Raw genomic sequence first — 21,531 nt, 5'->3', positions numbered from 1 at the left:
ATACTCATTTGAACCAGATTTGCAGTCACCGGCGTTATGCTGGTGGAAGTGTAAATACAAATCAGGAGATGGCGCTCGCGCATCATTTGGTTTGGTGAATGAAATTATATTTTTGCTCCTTGCTCAGTGCTCAGAATAATACACAAGCAAGCAGGGTATCTAAATTAAAGACATGTAAATGAAAGACTGGCTGCTTGATATGTTGAGTCAGTGATGTTTGCAATATTTCTACAATATCCCACCGCAGTACAGTATATTAATGGTGACCGAATCACAAAATCACCAATAAGACCAGGGGCGGGCAACATACGGCCCGCGAAGGGATTTTGTCCGGCCCGCGGAGAGTTTTCCGTCTTACATGATCGTGTGGCCCGTGGCCCCAGTCTGCCGAGATTTCTCACTATACTTGCTTACTATGTCCAATTTTAGTGACAGTATATGTTATGATATACGTGTATGCGCAGCGTGCGAGAGTGGAGCTTACGCGTAAGTTCGTCGAAGCGAGAAGCAGACTTGCATTTACGATGTACTAAACCCTAATGTAGTGTGTTGTAATCATGGTGTTTGTCGACTACAATGGTCATTTACACCAGGCTTATATTTTTTATTTTTCATAACCGCCGACTTGTAGCACGGCACACTTCTAGGCTTTTGTAAGACGTAGGGTTACCATATTTTGGAATTCTGAAAAGAGGACACTTTTTCAAAATTTTCAGACTTGCAAAACCGGAGGAAAATCCTGAAAAATGGTAAATTTTTCCCACTTCGTGGTCGATTAACTAAAATAAAGTAAGGTCAACTTTCTCGCTCAGCGCCCAAAATACAGTTTTTCCTTTCACATTATCAGTTGGTTGACTAAAAAAAGGGTCAACTTTCCGGCTCATCTCTCGAAATAGCCGCTGGTGCGTTACTTTGGTGCTAAACTACTGTATCTCAGTCGATTTTGTCATATATTTACCTAAAATTCTCAAAAAAGAGGACAAAATCACAAAAAGAGGACATATGGGCGTCCTCTGAGGGCACTTTCAATAAAGTCAAAAAAGAGGACGTATGGTAACCCTGGTAAGACACCGCGCGCTTATATCAGCGGTCGCCAACTCCAAGCGGGTCGAGGGCCACTTTTCAAAATTCGTAGAGGACGCGGATCGCAATAATTCAATATCGAGATTGTTGAACAATGACGCTATCTCGTCACCTCCTCATCCCTAATGAATTGATATCTTGGTTAATTAGGAGTATCGCGGTTATCTAACGCCTTGAAATCTTAACTAAGGATTGCTCCGTGTGGTAATTGATCAGATAGAAACAGATATGGCGGCGCCTGTGTGACAATGCTATTCTCAAATCCACATTGTCTTCGTCATTATCGGCGAGAAATGGCTTTGAAGCGACATTGCTGTCGTTAAAATACATTCACTAAGTACGATTTATTCCTTGCAGATGTGGACAAATAGGCGAATAATGTATCGATCCAGCAATCCGGCCCGCCAAGTACTTAATTTTCTTATATCCGGCCCGCCGACTGGAGAAGTTGCCCGCCCCTGAATAAGACATTGAGCCAGACAATTATGGAAATATAGTAATTATGCTAACCTAACATCAATCCCAAGATTGTTTAAGTCGTCGGTTATTCAACTAACATCGACCAGTGTGGCATGTGCGGGGATTGTTTCAAAAAATTCTTCAGTAACTTCAAAGGTAACATAAAAGTAACCTTTTTTCGATTAACTCTATTTTCTGCATTGCTTCGAATTCTTACATGCTGCTATGTTACCTGCGGCTATATGATATTTACGATTGATATGACAGTATTCAATCGCTTTTGCGTTGACGGCTGAAATAATCAAGATCATTGTTCGTTTGGCGTTATACTGCACTTACGGTAATTTCAGATAATAACAATAATTCGGTGGAGACGGTGATTCATATTACCAATACCCCAAATGGTAAAAAGCTTCAAGCAAAAAAGCGCAGGAAAAGAATCTCAAGCACATATCCCTACGCAGTAAGTGCTGCTTTACTGTAACTAGCATATGATAATCTTGTTATTCGTTTTCGTGTTGATAGCCAGTCAACTTTGTAACCGGGCGGAATATTATCGCTCTTTATTGATAACGCTGCTCTCAGAAATGAGGAGCACAATTTACATACGCGTTTCGTAAGCCTTAAGCGGTTTTATCGCTTTGCGGAAGTGTACCTCCCACTTGATTGTCAGCATAAGCTGAAGTTTCCAAGGATCGTACTATTGGGATTTGAATACACACTATTTGTGTAAGCATAATTATATCGTGTGCGTAGTTTGAATACCATCATAGTTCAAAGGTTCATGGTACTGTGACTTTATCGCCTGTTACATCCCGTCCAATATTGAATTCCTTAGGATGTAAAGTCATGTATGTATAATCATAGACGTGTCGTATATCGACCATGGACTCCTTGCCTTCCGAAAATTTAATATACGACTCTAGGAACCTGTCATATAGACGGGATTTTATTATTGATCACAGAATATGTCGCGTAGATATATATTTTTGATGAAAGGTATTCATTTTTTCTGGAGACATCTGGAACCATAGGTGTAGATATCGATACCTCTTTTCACATAGCTTTGATACTTTAATACTCTTGGCGGTACAGAACTGAAGCATACAATTGCATAATATATTCGTATTGAAATGACTCGAATATTTTCGGCTGACACACGTCAGGGGCGATCTTCAATCTTCACTTTGTATATCAACAGTCGCAATTGCTGAAACGATCGTTGATATGCAATATTCTTTTGAATTCTCTACTAGTTGCTGACGATTGGCCATGGCGAGTGTCAGCCGAATATATTCGGGTTTATTTCAATATCGATATATTACTCAATTGTATAAATATACTTTCTCGTAATACAGCGTCACCCCTGAATAGTATTGTCATACGCGGATCATTTCTTCTCAATCTGTGATAAATTCCTGTCCCTACTCTCCTGGAATGGCTAAACAAACAAGTTCACATCTACGTCGTTCCACAAACGATGCAATGGAGAGATTCGCGACACTGGCTGCGCTTTGCTTTCCTATTTACGGGCTGGCATCGATGAATAATTCATGGATCATTATGGCTTCTATCCGCGCGTATTTAATCGCCGACGCGCTTTACGAAGGGTACTTAGAATCAGCCTCCGGGTTTAGCCTGCAGCTACAGCCCGTTTGTAGATATTGATCGATATTTAAAGTGTAGGAAGAATACAGTATAAACAGAATACGTGATTGGCAGTTATTCACTACTGCCGCAAACAAGGGTGCATTCGTACATGATATATAGCTTTCCTGCGTAGCGTGGTCTAAATCGCAACTAATGAGTGGGGGCTATTTCGGTGTCACCTCCAGCGACATCTGGGGTGGGTGCAGAGTCGCCGAAAATTACGACAAGGTGAGAAAGCATCATTATTTAGCGTATGCAATTTTCCATATATATTCGTGTTAGCTCGAAAGATAAATCATTTGCAATTTCTCATCACATTCCATCCCAATTGTCTATAGCAGAACTTCGTGGTTTATTCTAGTAGCTCGATCAATGGTATATATAGTTCGTTTTTGATATAAGTTGATTAATAGCTGCTGTTGTAGCAGCTTCTCTATTATAATGAACCAGCTGAATTAACACGGAGCGCAAAAAGGTACACAAAATATTATTTTGATCGAATATTACAATTCTTTGAGGTTTGTTTGAAAACACAATTTTAATTCCAAGGTTATTTGTCTTAGTTATTTGTCTTGGTCAAGTGCAAATATATGTCACAGAGTCCCGTCCTTACCTAAACACGGGAAAATGTAGATGGGCATATATCTCCACCAATTTTGTAGTTACGAGAAAAGGAATAAACTTAGCTAGTTTTACGAATCATATTTGGAATCCATGCATTCAAATAATCACGAGTGTCTGACCATGGGTATGCGCCGTTAAATCTTGGACACGTGTTTCATTACGTTGCTGGGTAAACTTCTGGGGGCGGGATTGCCAAAAAGTCTGTAGTGGAGCAAATATGTACCTAGAACATTTTTGTGTGTCCGGAATGCTGTATTAAAACTGGCATCTTTGTTACATGTATTAAGATAACGATGCAGCGTTCTTATTTAAAAATAGCTCGATAGACGTACTAATATCTTCAAAGATATGCTAACGATTATCGCAAACACTGTCAAGTGCTACGGCACTTAAACTATGCAAACAGACTTGATAGGATCGTGATGTTGCAATCTTGTGATATTTTGAAATTATAAAATTAATTTGCGAATGAATGAGTCGTGAACTCATCTAAATCATAAGGCAAGAACACCATACTCCATTACTTCGAGTTGTTGAGAAACAGAGATGGTCGGTCATAGTTAGTAGCGCCGCTATTGAAACAGAAGTAAAGGTTACGCCGTATATTGCTATTCAATTACAAGTTTTTGCAGCGATTTCCGATGCGTGTCAAATCTGCTGAAAGTAGGATCAAAAGAGTCTCAAAAGTACTCGGGTATAAAGTAGTATAAAAAGTGAATTTTGCCGATGGTTCCCATGCTTTTAGCTACTTTCAAAATGGCAAGATGCATCTTCACGGCTGATAACGCTATAAATGAGTGCAATATTCGAAAATATATTCAACAGAAACTGTGATGGTTATTTGTTATTTCGCGCGGTCTTTATGACTATCTCACACATAAAAGCGATGCAAATTTATCCCCAAAACTACTCCATACTTTTCAATATCCAAAGTCTAATATGAAAGTATTTTTCGTGGAAAACTCATCAGTTAGAACTAGTCTAAAACATAACCACTTTACTATAGGTAATGCATGTATTCAAAATCTTCTTGAGTACTCCGGAAGTGTAGAATTTCTTCGTTACTGAAGTGAACACTATATAGTGTTGTTCAGAAATAACTTTTTTTCAGATTTTTGCGGATATCAACTAAAATTGTTACGTTGGCTAAAACAACGTTGCATACGAAATTTGGCTCAATTCCAACGAGTAGAAGTGAAGCTATTAGAGTTTGAGTATTTTGAACTTATTATGAACAGCCTCTCGCGAGATGTTTTCCACCAGCCCGGGAAAATTTCGTATGACTGCAATTGGGTAGATCGAGTCTGTCAGAAGCTAGTTCCCCCTTAACGACAATTTTCGGAGAATAGAATGTGTACCGGTTTTACGTTGAGACTAAAATATCGCATGTGTAGTAGATTGCAGAGTTTCGGTCTGCGTTTGGGAGTTGACGGCTGTCGTGCTGGTTATAAGAATTTTTCCGAAAGTCGATGCGTATAATCAGACTTCAACAGCCAGATAATTCCAGTTGTCCAATTTGAATAATTAGAGCGAAATGCCGGTAGCCTAATTTAAATCTAATTTGTGAAATGTTTCTATGCTCTAATTGCTATTCTAATAAATTTCCGGTTTTCGCGAAAATGCTGCAGCATAACTTATAGTGTGAAACGAGACAAGCTTGGTGCGCAGACATTTGTCAATCTCGTGCTTATGAGAATCGTTTTTTTTTAGCTAATAGTCGCGAAAATCTGAATAAAAAGAAGTTATTTTTGAACAGCCCTAGTGAACACCTATGTTGAGAATGTATACCGGCATTTCTGTTGTATGAACTATGAAACCATTATATAAAATAATCAAACCAGATTTAGGGCGACGGAGTATCTTGTCGTCAAATCTAGGCTTCCGATGCTCCTAATCAATTCCTAATCCTGCTAAGTCAGGGGTCGCCAACTCAAAATGGGTCGCGGGCCACTTTTCAAATTTCGCGGCGGCCGCGGGCCGCAAGTATCACTATCGATATAAACTACGCAACAACGTTAAAACTCAACGTCAGTACAACGCCGTGCTACCTAACATAGACAATGGGCATAGTGACCACAAAAGAAGTAATATTTTATTAAAAGAATACAACAAATACAGCAAAAATCATTATCATCCAGTTCATTTTATTTTGAGCTCTGAGCTGTGCACGATAGCTGGAAACGCTTTTCAGCGACCAAGTAATCGATATTGGGCTAGCGAGATACGTTACTAGCTGAAAGACCATCTCCACGTTAAGCTTGGCCTTGCGGGGGAGCCCTAAGCCAGTGGCTCTTAAACTTTTTTTATACACGCTCCCTTCATGATACTGAGAAATCTCGCTGCCCCCTTACCGTCATATCACAAGATGCAATCAGAATACTAGCTATCTCAACGGATAGTTTGATGGCATGGAAGGTTATGATTGTTAATTGATGAATTCCGGACATACACAAAACTTCAATTAGACGTAAATCGCGCGAAGCGCGAAAACTTTTTTCAGTTTACCACCGCTCCGCGCCTCCTTCAGATGCTTTCACACCCCACAAGAGGGGCGCGCCCCTTAGTTTGAGAACCACTGCCCTATGCCATTTTCCTAACGTTTCGGTCTTGGCAGTGTCGGGGCCATTGCACGTCAAGGCAATAGGCCCAGCTCATACATATCAGTTGGTTATTCTCCCTCGATGGAATGTTGTTTGACATCGCCAAAGCAGAAGCTAGTGACGAATAATGATGTTGGCAGCGGAGAATAGCCGTATTTTGAAACAACAACAACAACAGTGTGTTGAAACTGTAGTCAATTTCAACATTTCGAAATGATTTTCTTAGCTTTCTTCCGAAATTTCAATTCAAGTCGCGGGCCGCAAAAAATGACCTCGCGGGCCGCATGCGGCCCGCGGGCCGCGTGTTGGAGACCCCTGTGCTAAGTGATCGTAATAGATTATACAATTGATTATGCGGTAAATAGCTTATACATTCCGGAGTTCATAAGATTCTTTGTCCTCATCTCACCCCGATGAAAGCATTTGGTTCAACGACCATCGCGGTCAGATTGACCACTGTAGCCCAGCGCCACAGTTTTAAGGAATCTCTTTGAAATACGATCATATACTATTTGATAATGTGACTGAGTCAGTGTGTGATTGGAATCACGCGAGGCAGATGTTTCAAATACGCTTTTGCGTCGCGTTTTCCCTAGGCGAAAAAGGAGCTATCTCCAACTATTCGATCGGCTACACCTCACTGCAGCAATCCGTCAGACTATCAGCATCGAGTTTGGCGCACTGTAGAATCATTGGATCATGTTATTCGCGGTATAATATATCCTAACTTCGTAATTTTCGCTGTATGCGAGGTAACGCTTGATCGAATAGTGTGCGAATGGGGTTTGTTTTGTTGGCGTCAGGTCCTCGAGGCTTGGAAAATATTTAGCTTCATATCTTACGAAGTCAGAACGAGGATTTGAATACCCCAATAAAAACATTATCGGCGAGATAAAGGTTCGCTGCTACAATGTTGCTCGCATTCCGACGTTTGTTGTAGGACAGGTAGATTCATGTTGGTCTGACAATGTTCAGGCTTAGTCATTTCGCTGTTGCGGAAGGCAGAAGTGAGACACCGTAATGTAACGGACGAAGTACCGTGAAATCGTACTTTTGGCTTGATACAATTGAAAAATCTATATTGACTTTAGCATCGTGTTCAGGGAAATATAGTGCAGCGTCTGACGATATTCCATGACACTTGGCAGATTTATATTAAATCTGACCCACTTGGTATAGTGCTGGCTCGTTGGGAAACTACCCTTTATTACGTTTTGAATGGTGACATGACATACATGTTGTCAACATTTGTTTTCCGCAGAGCCCTACACGACTTGAACGCCATTACGAGCTGCAAAGAAAAATAGACGAGGAATTACGGAAGCTGCAGTTGGCTGATGAGATGGAGGACGCCAAGCGGTTTGAAGAGGCTCCATTGACGAATGGTGTTGAAGATGAAAAGCATGGTAAGTCGGTTGACTTGGTCGGATCCATAGAGAAGTATGTGCAGGATACGCCATATCATTGCAACACGAATCCGAATGAGAATGTCCAGGTTTATCTAACCAAGTATGAACATGAACATTGAACATGAACATGCTTGACCCACAAAACCATACGATACAAACTATCATGGCGCGTCTTTGTACTTGGTAGGGTAACAATTGGTTTTCCGTAGGATGTAGACTAGAGATTTGCATTCGCAATGAGTGGATGGTGCTATGCGTGATATTATTTTAGGGATGAATATGTAATTGCCACGCATGCCGCGAGATGTTTTCCACCAGCCCAGGCAAATTTCGTATCACTGCAATTGGATAGATCGAATCTGTCAGAAGCTACTTCCCCGTTAACGACAATTTTAGGAGAATAGAATGTGTACTGGTCTTACGTTGAGACTAAAATATCGTATGTGTAGTAGATTGCAGAGTTTCTGTCTGCGTTTGGGAGATGACGGCTGTCGTGCTGATTATAAGAATTTTTCCGAAAGTCGATGTGTATATCAGACTTCAACAGCCAGATAATTCCAGTTGTCCAATTAGAATAATTGTAGCCGGTAACCTAATTCTAATCTAATTTGTGAAATGGTTTTCTGCTGTAATTTCTATTCCAATAAATTTCCGGTTTTCGTGAAAATGCTACAGTAGAACTTATAGTGCGAAACGATCCAAGCTTGATGCGCAGACATTTGTCAATCTCGTGCTTATAAGAGTGAACTCTGATTTCATGCGAACTGAACTTGACTGTGCGTGTATTTCCTTCCAATTCAGAACATAGTACTGTTTCCAAGTTTTTGCGAATTCACTAAATCTAATTTGTATGAAACAGTGTAGTTATAATTCCACTACAAATCTAATTTGAACATTTGATAGTTCTGCAACTCGGTATTGCGTGGTTGATTTGATCGGACAACAACTTAACGATACTCATGATACGATACATTTGAAACGTTTCAATTAGTCGCGTATATATGACAATATCTGTATAACAATTTAACGGCGCCGCGCTAATCAACACACGTATACCTAGAATCGTTCCCAGACGGACGCGATCAATCGATAGAAACTCCAACGTGCAACGTTAAAGCCGACGAAAAGGGAAATTTCTGCTCCAGCGACGCAGTCGAGGAATTTACAGTCAACTACAGCACGTCCTTGTCAGCAAAAGGCGAAACCAAACACCAACTCCATCCCGGCGGAGATCATGACGGTGACATAAATGAATTCCACAAGGAAGACTCCGAAATCGGAGAGAACTCGCCGGCCGCCGATGTAGTCACGACGCAAGACGAGACTAGTATTTCAGCTGGTTGCTCGAATACTGAAGAGGCGGAATCGGATGACTTCACGCGATCGTATGCTATGACGTCGCGTACCACAACAGCCGGGGAATCTACTTTCGAGTGTCTGACAACGGAGAGAGGTGAGAAACGATTGCGTGTTATGGATATGTTAGGCATTTTGATTACTTACACATATTCAGCAAGTCGTAATTATAGCATCTTAACGGGGTTAACGCATGAATTCAGCAGCATATTATGTTTGTACAATGTCAATACTAATACATCATCAATGACCGACGTGACCGTGCTTGATATGGAGTTTATGTTAAATTTGGACAGCGCGCGCTGTCGAAAATGTTTGACTTACCCCGTATATCGACAGCTATACTACTTTCGATTAGCGACCATACTCCTGCCGGTTATCAATTCCACGAGATTAGCTATCTTCGCGCTGTCGTTTGTCATACAAGGCAGGGTTTATCTCGAGTGTAATCTCGTGCATAGTTTCACTTCGGGTACTGCCTGAAGAATATTTGGAATCGTGGAAGGCATAGGCACTGTTTTTTTTTCAATCGCATGGTGAAATATCAGCCGTGAATACTATGCAGTGCGGTTTGTTGACCTTAACGTTACAACACAATTTCCTCGCATATCATAAACATGTGATGTTCATTGATCCCAGCGTGACATTCCGATCCCAGCATCAGTTTTTTACAAACTTGTACAAACTGTCAATCTCGTTAGTTGACTGTCAGCTAACTGCTCTTTTGTTTCAGTATTGATATAGTTTAGTTGCGATTTCAAAACTGAGTAGTTCTTAATTCCAGTTGCGCATTTTAAAAATAATTTGCTAAGACTAGAAACACGTGTCGTCGTTTGGCGTGGACCGTGAGTCCGTGATACCAGTGTCGTGGTGTTCTGTTGCGTTCTGTTATTACGGTCATTGTTAACTCAGAAGTCAGAATCATCACTATTCACTCTCACTACTAACACTAGCGTAGCCAGTGGGTGGGTTTATGGGGTCGGCATCCCTGCCATTTCAAACTCTAAACCACGTCCTATGAAATGGTGATACCATCTCCAATATCTGTTGGCTCATTTGCAATTCAGTAATTCGTAATATCAGTTATTAGTTGTTTTAGTTAGTTAGTTAGCCAGTTGGTTCTATATCTAGTTGCAAGTTGCGTATTTTGAAAATGCAGTAGTTTGTACAAGTCTGGTAGGCCTACTTGTAACATATATCCTGCCTTCTTTATCCGGAAAGAGGGAAACGTCCTTTGCGAATTCAAAAGACTTATTCCATCCTTAATTTAGACGTATGGTCGATAGATTTCTTAATGTGTGATTGATTCGTACGTCACACCGCTTACCAGCCATCTTGTGCATCCTCCGATATCGAGATACACAGTGGCGCCTCGGCGGATCGGCAGTAATCAAGTTAGATTTAACGGAACCACTGGGTTGCGCCTCGCAGCTGGCGTGGTAGCAATAATTTTCTTTGAATAATAATATATTTTATTTCACTATACTTCCACTTCCAATATGGCATGTCGTTTTTAGCATAACATTCGATCGATACAAGCTCGATATGACAGCACCGCGGTTCGATACTGATGGTACACTCTCAGCGAAAATAGTGTATACACATTGCACACCCAGAAGGTGGTATAAATTCACCGGATTTGTTGGCAAAGAAACCGAATTTCCTTATTTATGTGTTTTAATTTAATTATTGCACGGTATTTTAGTCAATCATAATTATCAATCGGCGTTTTTTTAGTCTATATATATGCAATCACGAACTCAGTTCTTGAGATTACTTTGGGACGAGGGGGTTTTGATTGGTTCGTGTTGTGCACAATTGTTATAAATCCCACGTCCCTGCATTCCTTTGTACTCCATTTGTGCTTATTCTAATTTGTCACGATTTTGATTAAAATGTGTTTGATCTATACCACGGTAGAATTCTTAGGTATAGGCTCTGTTTTCGTTCACCACCTTTTGGATGTGAAACTGTAAATACACACTCTCTTCACTATCGTTGGCTAACCACTGTACAAATGTTCTGTACACCATACAATCCTATACATTCACACAAACGTGCTGTGATACGGTGCATTATCACAGCTGGTTCGTCTCATTCAGGAAAGCGGCAATTCCTTACAAACTTGAGACTGAGATGGATAGGTTCAAATCATGACCTCAATAGATTCCAATTAAATGCGTGGCATTCAACGAGTCATCGCTGTCGCATAGTTTGTGAATAAAAAGTTCATTCTATTTTCGGATCAATAATTGTAAAGTTATTGCGCCATTCAGACCGCTCTAATTGTTGTCGAGTGTTTGGCTTTTTCCAAATAAGAGCCTCCTTGGTGTTTGTATCATAGGACTACCATTGCTTAGTCGTGTCCGGTTTTATTATATTCCCTTGAAGAGCTCGTTATGCCCGGTAACCCGGTATGTTTGTTTGTTTTTGGTGTTCATGGTGTTTGTCGACTACTATTGTCATTTACACCAGGCCGATATTCTTCTTATTTTCCGTAACTGCCGACTTATAGCACGGCCCACCTCTAGGCTTTTTGTAAGACACCGCTGACGCGGATGAGGTGGCGAGGAGGAGCCTAGGTAAACCTCCAACACTTAGGTATCGGGAGTCAGAAGTCGACCTCGGTCGGACTCGAACCCGCACCCATTGGTGTCGTAGCCGCGGATTACACCACTGCGCTATCTCGCCCGGTATGTCGCGATGTGTAGAGTGCTGGGTCAACATGTTTGAGAGGACGCCTACATGCGAGGGAAGTTTATCACAATTTATGAATTAAACGACAGCTACCTGCTACCTTAGATTCCGTCGTCCTACGTTTACGAAATGTAGGCTTGAGGTAACGCGATTTAAAACCTGATATGCCCGTAAATTTGTCGATACGCACCCCTGCAACATCAGTACAATGGTTTTCCTAGAATAGTAACTTGTCGATTTTCTCGAAATCTACTCTCAAAATGCTACGTGACTTACGTCAAGTCATGGTTGCATACTTCGCTGGTGCACCCTGAGCCTATTGTGTCGACTGAATCACGTGTCGTAACGTTATCCCTGCAGTTGAGGTTTATAGTGTAAGCTTTACACCTGCGGATTTTGGGCAACTTGGAATCTGTAAGTTATTTATAGATTTCAGGAGGATTGCACGAATTTTGGACAACTTGGAGTTTGCAGGATATATTTAGATTTCTGGACCAGTGCAATGTGCAGTGTGCATCTAATGTTCGTTCATAGGTGAATAAAGTCATCGCTGGTACTGAAGTAGAAGTAGGATGTCGTAACTTTCTACTCCATGACAAGTACAAGTAGCGTTTTCGAAGTAGATACCACACACCACAGCAGTGGCCTCACTAGAACATATCGTACGCAAGGTATGAGTGAATAGTAATTGGGAATTCAATGCTGCAAAAGTTTCGCACGAGTCCAAAAACAAATTAGTGCAACATCTTCGGATGCGTATTCCACTGCGGTTTTATATGTTACATGTTATGTGCGGACCAGCCCGAAATTCATATCTCCGCCGCGTGAAATGATACGTCACGTGTCTGATACAGCGTTTAACGATGATTGTACTTCAGAAGCCGGCGATGCTTTGTCTAATCACGCAACACCGACCGATTCGCCGGAACAAAAGGACAGTGTATCGAATGAAAACGTAAAGTTATCTGATGATATCGGTAAAGTAGAACAAGCACCGCATGTGGATTTACCTGTCGAAGATAAGCCTACAAAATCGGAAGAATCAGGGGAAGTAGCTCAAGGCTCAAGTGTAGATCCAGTCGGTATCGACAGTGCCGTGGAAGATATGTCGACACAAGATAATGAAGCTTCCGTAGATGCTCAAGGCCAGTTACTAAACTTCGACGATGCGAATGCTGATACCAGAGTAGACTCAAAAGATATGAATACCGATACCATCCCCATCCCCACGACTGATGAAGAGGCAATAAAATCGGAAGTACCGTGTCAAGACGACAAATCAGATTCCGACAACGATACCACAGAACGCAGCAGCACAGAAAGAATACAAAGCACAGACGAAGAATACTCTGGGTGCGACGTTGACTTTGGAGCTTCCCCATGTCACGGAGTAGTGGATTTACCAACAGACGAACTACCAAAACAGGAAATCCAGCAAGCCTGCGATGACCAAAACAAGCCCATATTCGTGGACGTGAAGTATACCGTAGGTGAGCAAATTACTATTCAAGACACTGACTTACCGGAAGTAGATCACCCATCTCCAAGCGATAATCCAGACATGTCTGCATGGGACAGTTCCTATCAAATCGTAACGCATAATGAAGCCCAAATCAATACCGAATCATTTCACTCCGACAAAGCCGATTCTGGCAGCAGTCGATCAAGCGTTAGCGACGACGTTAGTGACGTAACAAAGGCTGTCGCGGAAGACACTGTCTCGAACGCCATGAAAGCAGCTTACGAGATATACGCGACCGGACGCAGCGAGCCGTCTACACACAGCGTTTCGAGCATCACAGACGCGCAAGAAACGTACGTTTCGCACAGCAGCTTGGATATTATCACCCCCGGCGCGGGGATAACAAAAGTAACAGCCATCGAATCATCATCGCCGTCTTGCGCGAGTAATGAGGGCGCTGAAAATGACAGTTCGAACTTATTGGCGATGCAAGATGATATCGAATGCACTGCAGCTCAAGACAAACATGTCGAGGCTAGCTTATCTGCAGCGATAGACGACAGCCTCGGGGAGGTTGCGGATTCCGCGTTGCAGCATAGCGCTGCGTTATCGGATATCAGCGCTGATAAGATTTCGGATACGGGAGTATCTGGGAATGCAGGGGAAGTTGTGTTTGAGGAAAGCACGAAAGCTAACGAGACGCAGACAGAAAATTCGGAGGCTGCGCCGAATATGGCTAACGGACATGAAGTGACTGTATCGCATACCAGGTAAATAAATACCGCTTTTAACTGAGGTGCTTAGCACTAGCAGACTTAGAAAACCAGATAACTGAAGTTGCCTAGTTTTATTTATTAGAGCGAAATGTCGATAATCTGCTCAATTGTAACTGATGAAATGTTACTATGCTCTCATTTTAATCCTAATCTAATTTCTGTTTTCCTGAAAACGCTACAGGATAACCGTAACGTGGGAAACGAGCCAAGCTTGATGTACAGACACTTGTCATTCTCGTGCTTATGACAATGAACTCGGATTCGATATGAACTGATCTTTGTTTTATGTAATTCTTTATAATTCGGAATTCAATACAATTTCAAAGTTTTTACGAATGAAGTAATTATAATCAAATCTAATTTGGAATACTTAAATATTTTATAGTTGTCAAACGCAGGTGACGTATTGCTTACAGTTATCATTGATAAGGGTCGGTACTGCAATAATCATGAAGCTATGTTTGCCTACTATCCCCGTTACGATACGCTGCATCAATCTTACTGCTAAATGAATTCGGTACGGACTAAAGACCGGAACGATATCGATTTGAAAATCGGTCAATTTAGAACTACGGTAATGAATATTGTTATGCTAAAAGCTTCAATTTAGATCAGATTTCCATCTTGTCTATATAACCGATCCTGGTGTAGTGTGCCTTTCCACGCCCGCATACTTTTAATTCCACCGCCGATGCGACTCGGGCAGCTCTAATGAAAGTCCCATTAGGGCAGAAACGAATGCACTGAGGATTAGCGTGAAATCATTCTTGTAATATTTGTGATAGTACTAGATTTCAAATATTGATCGTTCTGTTATTAATATTTGTCATGCAGGGTTGAGTTTGTCTTATGTGAACCACGTTGACATACCATTCAAATTTATGCGCCCCGAGTTTTGAAATCATTGAATCAAGGCCGCATGCACTTTAGGCTTTAGCATGACGACTTCATTGGTGTAAAAGTACAAGAAGGGGGGGGGGGGTAGTAACGAAGTACTTCTACTTTTTCTTAGCAATCAATTAGGTATAGTTTACCTGCACAAACTGCACTACTTACTCAAGTAGCCATGGTTTTTAGACTGCTTCTAATTCGACTAAACAGTTTGTTGGGCTCTGGATTTAATTGTTTAAGAAAAAGTAGTTATTTTATGTTCTGGATTTTGTGAACTGGAAAGTAGTCTTTGTAAATGTTCTTATCATGTTTATGAGTACAGTTGTGATAGGAACTCTGCCCAATATAGCCCCGAGTATATTTTAAAGAATTGCAACAATTTCAGGTGTTACTGATTTTGCGCAAAGATGCATGCTCCAATTCCTAAAGTGGGCACCTCAGATTAACTGCTAAAAGTCTGCAAGCATGCTTTTTGAAACTATTTTCTTCGGCACATTGCAAATCCTAATGTCGACTCCCACTTGAAGAAGTTAAGGCATGTCTCGGACATCACCACTTCTACTTGCATAATTGAGTAGATAACTGCAACGTCAGTTCATGTTTTACTTGACTACGAACGCTGAATACTTGGACCCCCTATGGATATAACTCTGTGCTCGCTGTTACTTCAATTCAAACGTCGTGATCCTTAGCGTGACATGCTCTTCTTATTTGTGGTAGAACGGAAAGAATCGGATACAACCCGGCGTTCAGCCCACGGAACACAGAAGCCACGAAGTGGTTCGGGCAACCCACGTCGGAAAATAAAATCTGGATGAAACCTTCAGGAAAAGTCGACACGAGCGCAGAAATGTAAGTTTTTAAACAAATCGTGGTGGCGGACGTATGTATGTCCTGATAATTCATTCAGTATAGGACAGGGTTCTTACACTATTTTCAAGGTGGACCCATAAATTTTAGTTTCGATCTCCATAGACTCCTCTCATTTGCAATTCAGTAAGTCGTATTATTATCAGTTTTTAGTTGTGTTTTAGTCGGTTCGTTGCGGATTTTTAAAGTTCGTTAGTTCTAGTTCTGGTTACACGTTTTCTGAAAAGTGACTACTTCTAGTTCTAGTTCCAGTTGCGCATTTTGAAAAACCAGTTGTTTGTACAAGTCTGAGCTTGATGCTACCCAAGTACCCAAACGAAACCCACGAAATAACGTATGGTCTCGTCGTAATGACTAATAATAGAAAGATCTGGTGAAATACTCAGTTAAACATGCCATATTACGACCCTTTTCAGTCTTAGTTATCATAAAATATTTTCCAGACTAAAGTTTCCTTGTTACGTTCGTATCTTGCTTTGTTTTCGGTAGATGTTGGCGAATCATTTCTTTGTAATCATTATTTACCCGTTACGGTCGATACCCTCGATACTTTTAGAGTTGTTTATCGACGAACGGGGCATACCCCTATGATCGAAATTGATACACCCCTCTACGCTGGGTAACTGTTCTTACAATTCTACATCGTGGTGCAATCTTTCACAGCAGGCAACAGTTAACAGTCAAAATATATCTTTGAGAAAGAACTATTATGACTGTAGATTGCATATATAAGAACTGACTACAAAGATATTCCGGCTATTACTCAAGATACAGCTACAGTTAGTTTAACATAAGCTTCCCTGAGGGCTAGGATAGGCCGAGGACAGGTATATAATATCTACATAACGCGCATTTCAAGTTGGACGCATTCAAGATTGTTATTGAAACTCTGGATTTTTGGAAATATCATAGTGAAGATTTTATCCTACAAATTTCGACGGTTAGTCACCTTACAGTTATGGATCTCGGAGCCTAATTCGACGAGAGTTGACACCACTTCAAAGGCGTATAGAGTGTCCATTAAAACTATTTGAAAAACGTACTCCACTCTTTTTAAACGCTGTCAACGTCGCAACTAACGATCGCGCTGGTTTGATCTATGGGAATATATGCTTTGAATTTTGCCACAACATTTCACAGTACTGCTCCCACGAATTTGCGAAAGTTTGTTTTTATACCAAATTTGCGTAACCAAGATGAATCGATAGCAGATGTCAACAGATAATTAATACCAGCTTAACCACAAACTATGAATCAACTTCTTTACGGACTGCAACAGCAATTATGTTAAAGATGCAAATGTATTTCGCGCTTTTGCTTGCAATGTGTTGAATTCTTCACCAAATAAAAAGTTAATTAGTTTTTACTGCGATATTATTGGCACTCGAGGCCATCCGACTGTGAAGTTCATATACTCCTCTCGATCAGATTTGGACTAAAATATTTTCAGATTTTCCAAATGACATTAGAATTAGAAATTGAGCTCAGTTTTTGCCTAATTAGATTAGAATCACTGAATTTGCAGAAACTTTTGTAATTGAATTAAGTACCGAATTCGAAATAAATACAAATCAGATCGATTCGTTCTCATGAGCAGGAAAATGTGTCTGTGCAGCAAGCTTGTCTCGTTTCGCCCGATACAGTTCTCCTGTAGCATTTTCAGGAAAACCAGAACTCAGATTACAACAAAAATGAAAGCATAGAAAAATTTCACAAATTGGATCAGAATTAGGTTACCGATATTTCGTTCTAATTAGTTTGATTAAACTACTTTTATCATCTAGTTTTCCAAATCAGCTCTGAATAAGATCGTTCTTGACTTCTAGTTGATTTTAATAGCCGTGACGAAATTTTGAATATATGCGCTCTTGCAGGGAAAGAAGGAGACTGATAAAAGCGATGACAAGACGACACAACCCCAACCTTGTTCCGAAATGGGAACCGCCCAAAGAAAAAGACTTCGTCGAAGACCTCGACGAGAAACACAAGGAGAGTCTGAAAAAGTATGTCGTTATTTCCGTACACCCGCTATATGAAATAACCCCCGTCCATAAAACCTTCACCAGACCGGTAGCAAAATTTAATTGTAACTTATAAATTCCAACTCGCTCATAACACATGCTCGAAGCCTTTGACATGCTGAGACTTATTCGCAAATGTTTAGGGTAGTCGTAGACAGTCCTACTGCTCATGCCCATGCTCATTTCTCGTTCTCATAATTGATGTATGAACCATGGATTGAGGTCCGTCAATAATATTGCCTTACAAGTCTATGCACCTTGCTTGTCCAGCAGCATCTGCGCAGCATGTACTTATGGTATGCAGATGCAGTATGCACAGATCATGTGTTTAATGAGTCGATTTATACGCGCATCAAAAAGAAGGACGAAATATATGATGTCCTATTCTTATTCCTATATAAATGGGCGATGTTGATTATGCAATTATGCGATAGACTTGGTGTTGACATTAACCTTAAAGGTCCTGTAGTATATAGTCGCCACATTTAGTGAATAGCAGATTATTCACACAACAATTTTTCTAGCCGTCGTGCCATAGTCTCATCTTGCATGCTTTACCCTTATGCAGCACTAGAACATGCGAATGATGAGTTATAAGAGCATGATACATACGGTATATTGTGTTTTAGTATGTCCGTTACTAGCGCTGGTCAATATCGAGTTTGTGTGATTCGATGTCGAGTCAGGTATTCGTGTATCATCGAGCATAACGTAAATGCTGTAATAATGGCATGTAAATTCAACAACTGAATGCTAGCACCATAATAAACCTGAATATTTTCGATTGACACTTATCAGGGAAAATCGTCGGCACCTAGACGAGAATTCAAACAATAGTTTTCAATTCTCTGCTAGTTAATGACGGGTGTCAGCCGAAAATATTCTGCTCTATCTCAATACAAAAATATAGTACTCAATTGTATGTTGTAGTTGTGTACCTTCAAGAAGTCTCCCAAGCTCATTAATCTATCATTTTGGCTGCCACAAAGAACACATCAACATCGGCCTCGAAAATAATTTTGTATTTCTTAAGCATATGGTTAGTTCATACCGCTTTTGAGCGATATCAAAGCGCAAGAATATGTCATCGCCAGGAACAAGAGTTGTGCAACATGATTGAACGCAGAGTTACGAAGAAGCCGAGTCTTGGGGTTCTCAATGTGGGAAATAGAATAAAAACCACACTTTTTGCTGATAAAATAGCACTCAGTGTAAAGGTCGTGTATTTTGTTATTACAAAACAGCAGTTCTCGCTACTTGACGCAAATCATTAGGTCTGATACCAGAATCGGCTTCGAGCACTGGAATCGTTGTTTCCGCACTCTTGGAGCGCAAAAAGTGTATATTCACACCAAACGGGCGAAAACAGAATTTAACTCAGAATTATATCGCGTTCATAAATCCTACGTTCCTATAGTTGCACGCATAATTTGGATTAAAACGTTATATACGATTGTCGATTTATCCCGCGGTATAAGACTGAGACAGGTTCTGATTTCGTTTACCATGGGTGTTTATTCAAACCCGTACATCAGGGGTGGTACACGGGTGGAAATACGCCTGTTTTCGGTAAGAGTGCAGCACTATCCTATAAAGCAGGTCGGGGTCGCACAAAAATATATATTTATTGCACAGGTACGAAGAACGCCGAAAAAGTCGAATACTTAACCCTACCGTAGACGGAGGGACTGAACAAACAACGCAAGTCACGTATGAAGGCTCTGAATCACCCCCAGTAGCGAACGAGGTAAACAATCTTCTAATTTATCGTTATCTCAGATTTTGTGGTGTCGTCTACAGTTGATATATTACCAGTGTTGCGAAATGAACGACGCATTTCTAGAGAACACTGACGTAATCTGTACACCGCTGTGGACAAAAAGTGAATCTGTTTTGCGAGATAACTCCGCGATGTGTACAGCACACTCTGGAAAGCAGTGCCATAACAAATTCATATTGGATATTTTCTGCTGACACTCGTCAGAGGTAATCGTCAGCAACTAGTAGACTAAGTAGAGGAACTCAGCAGAACCTTGTATTAGGCGGTTGATATGCAAAGTTCTTTTGAAGTCTCATAGTTGCTGACGATTTACCCCTGGCTAGTGCCAGCCAAAGATAATCCGGTTTATTTCAATATGAATATAATATTCAAAGGTGTACTAATTCTATTTGAAGCAACCTTGAACCCTTTACTTTTTCGGCTTGGGTAAATAATATTTTGTCAGAAAAAAAGACGCAATCACAGTCTCAGTTAATACTTATGATATATTTCATGCATATTTGATGCATCCATCACTAGGATTAGCGTGAAACGACCCATTTTGTGGTCGTGCACAATTCATTGATTGACATCTTGCAACAACCGTGCCGGTACAATTCAATTAGTAATTTACATGGCGCATTTGTACTATAATGTGCGTGTTTTCTGAAAGTATATCCGTAGGTTAGTAATCTATGATTAAACGCTTAAAGTATGCACCCACTCTGATCGATTCTACTTTTTTACGCTGCTTATTTAACAACGTTTCGTACCTTTCATTTTCTACTTGAAGTAGTTGAATTGAAGTAGTTTTGTCACGTTTTTGAAATGGCAATTTGTGCTTGTAATTGAGAATAAATTAATGGCATTACTTCTGCCTGTACTTCAGTAGAAATGCCGTCTAATGTAAGCACCTCTGGCATCGAAATATCTTACACATGTGATGGTTGTGTGCAGAGTTTGACTCGAGAATTTTAATCTTTTGCAAATTAGATTAATATTATCATGGCTGAATAACCGAAAACACGAAATTAAATTAAATTATGGAAACGCAAAAAAAAATTCTAGTTCAGATCATATCAAACCAGAGTTCAATCACATAAGCACGAGAATGGCAGACGTCTGAACACCAAGCTTGGCTCGTTTTGCACTATACAGTTCTCCTGTAGCATTTTCACGGAGCCGTAAATTAGATTAGAATTGAAAGGACAGCAAAGAAACATCACAAATTAGATTCGAATTGGATTACCGGCATTTCGCTTAAATTAGTATAGCTAGACAACAAGAATTGTAGAGTTTACAAGTATGGTTGGTTTACAGGTATGGTTTCCGCATTGCTATTAGAGTAGCATTTAAAACAAACGGTGTTTTAAAACAGTTTGTTTAAAACATGTTTTAAACAGTGTTTTAAAAAAGGCCTTTAAAAAAACAAAATTGTGTTTTTTTCAAGTTGTAAAATTATGACACAATTGTGTAAATACTTTACAGAAAGCATGTTGTATGAGCCCACGGACAATAACCACCCGATTTAGCCGACGTATGTCGATATGGGATGGTTGGAATCCCAAAAATAGTAATAGTACATATATTTCGTCAAAGAAGCTATTTTTACCCTATATTTTCAATTGTCAATGGCAATCCAATATGACGTCACAATTGAATATAGTGACGTCATGGCTTTGAAAAAATTGATTTTTGTTTTAAATGCAACCCTAATTGCTATCATCATCTCTTGATATGCCCCAGAATAGCGACATATGTTATAAAGGCCCTGGTTTCGAAATGTATCGACTGTTTACGGTTCATTCGGGTATCGCAGCTTCCTTCTCGAATGTCTTCGCGAGCCCATTGTAATCTCACCGAATTATAGTTTT

At 40.4% G+C, this 21,531-nt stretch overlaps 1 protein-coding gene across 4 annotated transcripts in view; it reads left to right on the top strand.

The window, feature by feature from the left end:
• LOC145440579 (uncharacterized) overlaps positions 1-21,531 on the top strand; it is a 41,510-nt gene that overhangs the window by 5,928 nt on the left and 14,051 nt on the right. For 2 of the 4 annotated variants that reach the window (XM_080318225.1, XM_080318223.1), the window contains exons 4-10: positions 1,893-2,005; positions 7,678-7,822; positions 8,886-9,278; positions 12,757-14,110; positions 15,728-15,859; positions 17,752-17,880; positions 19,534-19,645. In XM_080318225.1, the coding sequence (XP_080174351.1) occupies positions 1,893-2,005; positions 7,678-7,822; positions 8,886-9,278; positions 12,757-14,110; positions 15,728-15,859; positions 17,752-17,880; positions 19,534-19,645 (2,378 nt within the window). Of the gene's footprint in view, positions 1-1,892; positions 2,006-3,147; positions 3,421-7,677; positions 7,823-8,885; positions 9,279-12,756; positions 14,111-15,727; positions 15,860-17,751; positions 17,881-19,533; positions 19,646-21,531 lie in introns of those variants that run through there. The other 2 variants (XM_080318224.1, XM_080318226.1) reach the window with 2 other exon arrangements.

This window comes from Botryllus schlosseri, chromosome 6, assembly GCF_051294905.1.
Source record: "Botryllus schlosseri isolate E-star chromosome 6, Bs_hap1, whole genome shotgun sequence".
Lineage (NCBI taxonomy): Eukaryota > Metazoa > Chordata > Ascidiacea > Stolidobranchia > Styelidae > Botryllus > Botryllus schlosseri.
This window is presented reverse-complemented; position numbering and strand designations above follow the sequence as displayed.